This window comes from Nannospalax galili, unplaced genomic scaffold (genome assembly GCF_000622305.1).
Source record: "Nannospalax galili isolate Female #2095 unplaced genomic scaffold, S.galili_v1.0 scaffold10, whole genome shotgun sequence".
Taxonomy (NCBI): domain Eukaryota; kingdom Metazoa; phylum Chordata; class Mammalia; order Rodentia; family Spalacidae; genus Nannospalax; species Nannospalax galili.
The window spans coordinates 6,150,519-6,160,049 of NW_008331140.1; the positions used below are offsets into that span (position 1 = coordinate 6,150,519).

At 37.2% G+C, this 9,531-nt stretch overlaps 1 protein-coding gene across 2 annotated transcripts in view; it reads left to right on the forward strand.

The window, feature by feature from the left end:
* Positions 1-9,531, forward strand: part of Chm (CHM Rab escort protein) — a 189,075-nt gene extending 179,544 nt beyond the window's left edge. The window contains exons 14-15 of one of the 2 annotated variants that reach the window (XM_008822508.2): positions 2,143-2,303; positions 7,279-9,531. In XM_008822508.2, coding sequence (XP_008820730.1) covers positions 2,143-2,303; positions 7,279-7,452 — 335 coding nt within the window. In that variant the 3' untranslated portion in view covers positions 7,453-9,531. The remainder of the gene's footprint in view (positions 1-2,142; positions 2,304-7,278) is intronic. The other variant, XM_029558585.1, reaches the window with a different exon arrangement.

Sequence of the window (9,531 nt, forward strand, 5' to 3'; positions counted from 1 at the left end):
CCATCTGGTGGGGTCTCCTTGGCCTCCTTGATCAAGAGGTCAGATGACCCACCACCTTTACAGGATGTTTTGCGAGATGCTCATAGTCATGGGAACTAATCTACCTAGGAGGGCGAGGAGCAAAAAGTGTCCTTTGTGTCCCTCTGACCCAATTAGTATAGATCTCAAGGTATGTCTGTTAAACATGCAAGAAGGTTAGTTCCACCATCCTGGCATTTTTAATTACTGTGTGTCATGCAGATAAGTCTTGGGTAATGACCAGTTGGTCTCAATTAAGTCTTATCTAGAGATATTTTTCTTGATCTGTTAAGTATAATTTGTCAGTAGATTGTAGGAATAATATGGTTCCCTCTGGTTTTCGTGACTAGCTAGGCATTGTTTCTCTCTTGTATCGTCTCCCCCCTCTATCATGGTTTTCCCACTTAAGGTGCCCCCACTTCCCTGCCTTTCTTCCTTACTAATACCCTTGCTCCTATGATCCTACCTCTGTTGAGCTTCTTCTTTTTCCTTATCCTAGCATTTTAAAGGAAAAGAAGAGAGACAAAGAAATCCTTAGTATAATAAGAAATGGGCTTCAGGAATTGAGGTTAACAAGACTGAATCTTTCTGTAAGCAGGAGGCAGAGGCAGGCGGATCTCTGTGAGTTCAAGGCCAGTCTGCTCTCCATAGAGAATCCAGGCCAGCTGGGGCTACAGGGAGACCCTGTCTCAAAAAGACCAAAAAAAAAGAAAATGGGGTTAAGATCAATGGATAAACTATTTATTGTCTATTGTGTGCTAAACCTTGTATTCCAGAGAACTATAAAAAGGAGGGGATAAGGGCTAAGTATACTCTGTCTGTGTGTCCTAGCTTCTATATTATTGCCCAGTATGCATAATAGATGCCTTCCTTTAAATGAGAGAACTTGTACTCAAGATGACATTCAATCTATTGGCCTCATTTTTGTTATTGTTTGTTGGTTCCCATTGTTTTTGTGATCCAGTAACATAAAGCATTAGAATGTAAGTTAGGATATATAATTTTCATTCCATATATGCTATTTTAAATAGTATTTTATAAAGATAGCATTCATATGCCATAACATTTTCCCATTTGAAATATGAAATTCCAGAATTTTTAAAAAAATATTTATTTTACACATATACATGCCTGCATGTGTATAAGTGGACCTGTGTTATACAATGCCTGCAGAGGCCAGAAGAGAACATAAGATTCCCTTGAAACTGGAGTTTTGGACAGTTGTTGACCACCATGTGGTTGCTGGGAACCAAACCCGGGTCCCTTGCAACTGTAGCCAGTGCTCTTAGCTGATGAGTCATCTCTCCAACCATTCTGAAAAGTATATTCACATAATTATCTAACCATCTCTATATTCAATTTTCAATGATTTCTAATTCTGTCCCCTGCCAAAGAAACTCCACACCCATCAACAGCCCCTTTACCCCCCTCCCATTTCTAGGTAACCATCAGTTCATATCTCTTCATTTTATTTATTCTGGACATTTCATAATTGTGCTATTTTAGTTTGCTATATAACATCAAGTTGAGTTTCTATGTGAAACAAGATTTATATTATGTTTCAATTTCATGGGGATAATTTAAAGGTGGATATGATTATAGTTCTGCTAATAAGAAAACATAGTAGAAATCCAAAAATTTAAGATTAAAGCTAAATTATACTAGCTTACTGCTCAAATAATTTTTGTTAATTTTTAACTGTATATTTTTTTTTGGTCTTTTTGTGACAGGTTCTCCCTGTAGCCCCAGCTGTCCTGGAACTCACTATGTAAACCAGGCTGGCCTCGAACTCACAGAGATCTGCCTGCCTCTGCCTCCTGAGTGCTGGGGACAACTTTTGGGTCTTTAGTCTTGGTGACAAGTGTCTTAACCCACTGAGTCATCTCACCAACCCCCCAAAATTATTTTTAGAATCAAAATTGTCTTCGGTTGAAAAGCTGTCATTACCTGATGTATCATACACTTATATGAGAATTTGTGTTTGCACATTCACTAATTGCTTTTGTACAAATCTCTTACTCTATAATGTCTAGTCATGTCTTTATTTGTATTTTGCTACATAGTGTAGTAATTAACAGGCATCTTGTGTTTTACAATGAAAATAAAATTTATTTCTACCTTTAGAAAATGAGCAGATTGAAAAGCCAAGAATTCTATGGGCACTCTACTTCAATATGAGAGATTCTTCAGACATCAACAGAGATTGTTATAATGACTTACCATCCAATGTTTATGTGTGCTCAGGCCCAGACTGTGATTTAGGAAATGATAACACAGTCAAACAGGTAAGGCTGTTGGTGTTCCTTAGTTTTGTATTAAAAAGTTGATGTGCTGGACAAAGTGAAAGTTCCCCCACCCTAGGAGGAGGGAAAACATTTTTCTCATTTAAAGCCAGATGGTTCCCAAATATTTTTCCTGTGAACTACAATGCTGCCTTAAATAAATTTTATCAGATATTTCACTTCCTTTAATGTTATGATAAATTGTAAGTGTTATTTATGAGTACTATTATTGGAGTAGGAGTTGATGAGGTTAGAAATATATATCCATCCTTAAGATGAATTTTAATGTCAGTGTTCTGCATTTGTTGAAATTTTTTTGTGTCCCAGTATGTGGTCCATTTTAGAGAAACTTTATGGGCTGCTGAATAGAATGTATGTATGCACACACATACACACACGTGTGTGTGACCATGATCATTAGAGTTTGAGAAATTAAGACAGGCTGGGAGAGGCATGGGGATTGTTGGAAGAGTCAGAGGAGGAAGTGGAAATGATGTAAATACAGTACACATGTATGAAGTTCCCAAAAATAAAAAACTAAAAACAACAAAAACTAAAATAAAATGCCAGTCTTCTAAGGAAATACTGCTTCTAATATAAATCATTGTATTGTTGGCGTATTATTTTGGAGAAAATGACGGTTTCTCCCAATAATCTGAGTCATTTCAAGAAGGGTATAACTAGTAAGTGATACAAAATCTAATTTTATGGTGTTCTTAGTGTATTTTTTTAATCTTGGAAAAAAATGATTAATATCATTTTACACAATTAGCATGGCCACATTAATGTTTTGACAAACCAGTGCACCAAGATGCCATCATAGGTGCTGAGTCATATGTTAAATCCAAGTGGAAGTTTGTGACAGTTGTCCTGGTTTAGACTGTCAAGAGGTATAAGCTGATTCCAGATGCCAAAGGTCCATTATGATTCCATTAAGCAGAATATTCATAGACATATAAAATATGTTTCTTCACACTTGATAGGAAGAAAAAAGAAAATAGTTTTGAGACTAATTGTGAAACTTTTTTCAGATACTTTTTGGCACATCTTTGAATCACTGTGTAGTTAATTTAACAATTTTTGTTCTTTTTACAATTTCACACGTGTATTCCTTGTATTCTGGTCATTTTTCCCTTGTGCTCTTTTATTTGCCTCCCACTCCCACCCCCCTTTTCCACAAATCTCTTTCCGCTATTTACTGGTTTGTTTTTTGTTTAGTGCCTCTACAGAGTTTAATTAGGACCATGTGAGTTTGGTACCAACCTTGAGAGCCTGGTGGGCTCACCCATGGGTATATAACTGGAGAATATGTCTCCCTACCAAAATCTGTTGGTTGCCAATAATTCAGCAGTACCTAGTAGGACCCTGTGCCTCACCCCCATAGCTGACTATTAGGAGGGCCCAACTCATGTGGATCCAATGACAGTTTACACAACTGCTTTAGTTCATGGTTACCATGGCCCCTGTCTTCCTTAGAAGATGATACTTCACAACCTCTTTCCCCATCCTCTAGTTCTTCTATTCTTTCTTCCCAGTCTTCCACAAGGTTCCCTGAACCTTAAGGATGTGATATTAATCTAAGACCATAGATGGCATGGGTCTAATTACCTTCCCAGCAGGAACAGGGATCTTTTTGTAGCAAGTGGCCTCATTGAACCTTTAAAATAATTTTAATCATACCAACAAGGCTATGACAATGACCATGACCATCGTCCAGTCTTTTGACAAAATGTTTTATGTCTCATCTTCTGAGCCTAATGTTCTTAGAAAATCCCACTAAGGCAACAAATGGTATCAAACAAGAGCAGGGAGTTAAACTTCTTACCTATGGCCCAACATATGCATTTATGGCTTAAACTTAAACTTCACTGGTATTTTGATGATCCAATTTTTTTACAAGAACTTTTCAAAAAGCCTTTAATCAAGTAATTTGGGTTGTTTTGTTTTCTCAGTAAGCTTATTTATTTAAGCCAGAATGGAAAGGGTTTTAAAATTTTTGTTTCTTTTTTTGTAATGTGTATGAGTGTTTTGCCTGCATCTATGTAAGCACACCACATGCAGTGCCCACGGAGACCAGATGGGTGAGAGCCCTTAAAATTAGAATTATGGATGGTTGTTAGCTGCCATGTTGGGTGCTGGGAACTGATCCTGGGTCCTCTGGAAGAGCAACTTGTACTCTTAACCACTGAGCCATCTTTCCAGTCCCAGAAAGGAAGGATTTTTAAATAAGGATTTATAATATAAGAACCTATGTGATCTATATTGCATGATAGAAGATTACAACTAAGGGTAATTTTATCATCCAGCAATTTGCTTTGCAAAAAGATATCTTCCAGAGGTAAAGAAGAAATCAGCATTAATGCTAGTTTTGATAGTTATTATATACTATAAAATATACATAGTGTGAAATTTGTGACATTACTTCACCTGTCAGTTTGAGGGATAATGTGCCTACTTTAAGAGGATCAGTAATATTTATAAATTACCATTTACTCAGATAAATTGAGTTCTAATTCCAGTATATCATCATGTGCTTATTGCAGTCACTAATAGGTGGTTTGTGTTTTCTAAATGAATATATTATTCCTGAAAGCTCTCAGAATATTAATTTAGCTTTGTCCATGTAGAAAACACAGTCCCCTGCAGAGTTCTGTTATTTTCCTTTTTACTTTCTGAACTAAAACGCTAGTTTTCAGCATTTGGAAATGTTGCACCTTTTCTTACTTGTTAATGCATATAGATTGAGTATGTATGTCTGACTTTCTTGTATTCATATGTGACAACTTATGATTGGAAGACATACTGACATAGACACTGAAAATACTTATTGGTTTGCGTTTAAAACTCAGCAGTTAAAATGAGCAGAGAAACAATGAAAACCTTCCAAGGAGGGACTAAGCAGATAAGAAGCATTCCTCACCCTGATCCAAGACAAGAGAATCTAAACAGTGTAGCTGGAAAGAATAGCATCTTAACCGGCCCAGAATATAAACATGGTATGTTTAAGAAGGGCCAAATAAACAGCAGTGAAGGAAAACATCTGAGAGCTAGAGGGTGAAAGAAATGTCAGCTGATAAGACCTGGGAAGGAAGTCCTGAAGATATTACACACAGGTGTTAGCATCTCAGATTGTATCTGGTTGGTAATGGAAAGTCCTTGAAAAGGTTTAAGCTAGAAAATGGCATAAAGAGAATTTCATTTTCCAAAAGCCCCACTGAAAGTAGCATAGAGATGGGTTATGGCATACGGGAAGGTTCTTAGAGGCAAGAGGACTAATGCAGTTTACAAACTGTCACAGTCAGTCATCTCTGTAACAGATGATGCATGCTCAGACTTTGGCACTGGGGAAGAAATAGTTTTAATAAAGAGAAAATGGGGGGGCACTGGAGAGATGGCTAAGCAGTTAAGAACACTGGTTGTTCTTGCAGAAGACCCAGGTTCGAATCCCAGCACCCACATGGCAGCTAACAACTGTCCATAACTCCAGTCTCAGGGGATCCGAAAGCCTCTTCTGACCTTCATGGGCATTGCACGACACAGGTGCACTTACCTGCATGCAGACAATACACATATACACAAAATAAAAATAATAAATAAAAAAATAAATAAATAGAAAATGGCATTACCAGGAGTAAAATGGCATTCAAGGGGTAAAGGAGAGAGAGAACCTCTACAGTCAAGATAGAAATGCAGAAGAAGACTATTAGTGGGAACTGAAGTGTGAGGTAGAGGCCTTGACTTAGGTCCTCCAGTCTCTACAGTAGGAGCCAGGTGTCTCCAGCAAAGACATATGAAAGGTCCGTAGGTTGAAGAGCAAAGCAGACATCTCTGATAACATGCTCCTAGTAAAAGTACACTGTTAATGTGATCACTATGCAGTACATGGATATAGATCCACAGAAGTGAGGCATCTTATAACTCAAAGTTTATATCCTTTGATAAGCATTTCCTTATCTCCCTCATTTTTTTTGCCCCCAACCACATTTTTACTTGGTTCTATGATTTAGACTTTCTTAGATTCCACATGAAAGTAGAATCATGACAATATTCATCTTCCTGTGCCTAGCTTATTTGACTTACTATAATTCTCTCCAGTTCTATCCATATTGTCATAGATGACAGGATTATTTTTCGAAGTTTGGAAAGAGTGTAAGTGCTATGTGTCCTCACTACACACACCAAAAATGCTAACCATGAGGTTTTCTTTTTTAAATTACCATACAAAGTATTTTGCTTTTTGTGGCATTTTCAATTTGTTTTAATTAATTCTCTCCACCACCCCCATATTTCCTGTCTCTAACTACCCGTTGTACTCCTGTCACCTAGTTTCCCTCCCACTTTCATGTTGCATATGCCCCACCCCCACTTCCTCTCTTGGTCTCCTTTCTAGGCTTTACCCATATTTACTCCCATTTATATAGACTGTATCTCAACTCCTCAGTTCTGCCATTAAAGAGAAAAGGCAGATATAGAGAGCCAGTAAATGAATAACTGTGAACTTTGTTCCAATAAACTTTCATTTCCAAACGTAAAAGACAGCCTAGATTAGACGTTTGGGCCACAGTCTGGCAGGTTTTGGCCAAATAGATAACCTTCTGTGTGCACTGGGAAGAAATGTGAAGTGGTATAGTAAAACGTTATTTTAAGCAAGCAAATCTCATAGCACCTTATAATGACCCTTTTTCGTCGTTTGGATAGAGTAGAAGCTCCTAGCATGGCAAAGTCTTAACTGATACGGGGGTGGATTATTGCCAGCTGCCACATTTACTGTTGTCTGTTTATTAGTTAGGATCATGTGTACTTGTTTTATCTCTTATACTGCTATACTAAGCTAAGCCATGTGTGCTGGTAAAGTGTTACAACCTGGTTATGTAAAGTTTCAAAGATGATATTTATTTTTTTTTTAGCTAGAACCACAAATTCACATACATTTGAAATTGATGTCAAAAAATTATTTTATCCTTTCATCTCTGTCTAGGCAGAAACACTTTTCCAGCAAATCTGCCCCAATGAAGACTTCTGTCCACCCCCACCAAATCCAGAAGATATTGTCCTTGATGGAGACAGCTCACAAGCGGAGGCCTCAGAGGCCAACTCAGAGACTCTCAAGGAAACTACAGATGTGAGAAAGCCAGAGGAGCCTGCTGAGTAGTAGATGTGCATCAGATTTGATACCCCACTTTGGAAATTCCTCTTGGCTTCAATGTACTTGATGGAGGAGTGTTTGAAAACTCTTAGAAGGCAATAGCCAATTGATAGGCAAAATTACAAGAAGAAATAGGTCACAGAAAATGAAAAGGGTATCCAAGAAAATAGACCACTTGCAAAGCACATCGACTTGCCTGTTTTAAGATACCAAACCCATGAGGTTAGCAGATGAAAATTATAAATGGACTGATTCCCAGCAATGTAGCTATGAAAGGGATCCTATGCATTGTTAATTATTACATGGTGTTTACACAAATTTGTTTGCCAATTAAGATTTTTTTTGAAAACTGCATCTTTAGAATTGGCTCACATATTCACTTTGGTTATTTGAACTGCATTTTCATGCTGGGTATGAGAATCATGCTATAAATGTTAAAAGCATATGTTAATACAATGGAGAAAAACTATCATAATCCAGGCAAGAGCCTATGTTTGAAAGAAAAGTTACTTTATTTTCTATGTTAACAACGGGAAATGTTGAACCTAAGATGTTTAGACATTTTAATAATCATGAATCCATTTCTTAGTAGTCATTTGAATGTGAATCATGTAGATATTCACAGAAGCTCAGAAATGAAGAAATGGAAGAATGGAAGAGAAGTTACTCCACGATTCTCCGGAAGTCTGGTGACTGGAGCACTGACTTCCTTGTCTATAGACCTATTTTGATCATGGCTATACTACATATAACATTAGGTACACTGTTTCACTTATCTTCAGTTCCTTGATATATAAAGTGCAAATTCTATGCCTAGTCTGTCAAAGTGATTATGAAGGTAATTGCATTGCCATCTAGATTGTTTTTCTGGGAAAAAATACTGTTTCTAAACTTTCCTGTTGATTGACCTGTGGATAAATATCAAATGACCTCATGATCACAGTGTTGTTTTTATTGCTATAGACTTTTTAAATGAAAGCCTATTTCTTAAATTCATATTTAATAGTCTTTATAAGCCATTAAACATAGTAACAGGTGGAATGGTGGTTTTTGAAGTCCTAGGAATACTTTATAAATTTATATTACTTTTTGGGCAACTAAACCTGAAAGCATCAAGAACTGAACAGATTATGACAGCCAATAAACCCTAATGCACACTTCACATTAAAATATGAGGGCTATACATAGGCAGCAAATCTAGCTACAATGCCTGTATTGAAATTTTTCCAAGCTCCTATAGTCTACTTCTTTGAGCAATACTTTGGGCCTAGAACTACCTGTAAATAAATAAAGAATACATAACAAACTCAACGTCTCCTGTCTGGAGTCAAAGCGCAAATGAAAAGCACAGAGTTCTTCATGAGCAGCTGGTCCCTGATCTCTCCAGTTCTCAAACAAGATCTTAAAGGAATGTAGCTCTTGCCAACCCCTGTACATAGAGCTGAATTGAGAAAAAAGGAACAACTTCCCAGGCTTTCAGGCAGTTCATCTCAGGCTGCCTCTGCCTCACAGTGTGCAGCCCTCCCCTTCTCTGTGCTTCCCTTTCCCTTTTTTTAATGTCACACAAATCAGGGACAGAAGCACATTATAACCTAGTTTGTCATAATTCAGCTCTTAAGTCAGATAATATTTCCTGAAGCCCAACTGGGGATGCACTAAATGCCCAGTACATACTTGTAAGTATATCAGGTGTTGGTTTTGCCTCTTCATACCAGCAATATAAAACTTTCCCTTAGGTGAGAGTAGTAAGTTGGAATATAATCACAGTAAGATGCACCAATAAAAATGTTATACTTTGTTATAGTCTTAGAGTTAAGGCCTCTGGAATGCAGCATGCTTGTTTCTATAGGAGACAATCAGGGTAGGTCAGCTTAGCAAAACTAGAAAAAATATCATCTATATTACAACTGTCTATATATAGAGCGATGCAGCAGCCATTTCACACTGTCAAGGCCCAGCTCGTATACTGTATCTTTTTCATCCTGTCAATGCTATCAGAATCCGTCTTCCAGGTCATTTATTAAATATTGTTGAAATGCTTACAAGCTCCTGAATATGATTAGTGATGGTTAAAAAAAAAAAAAA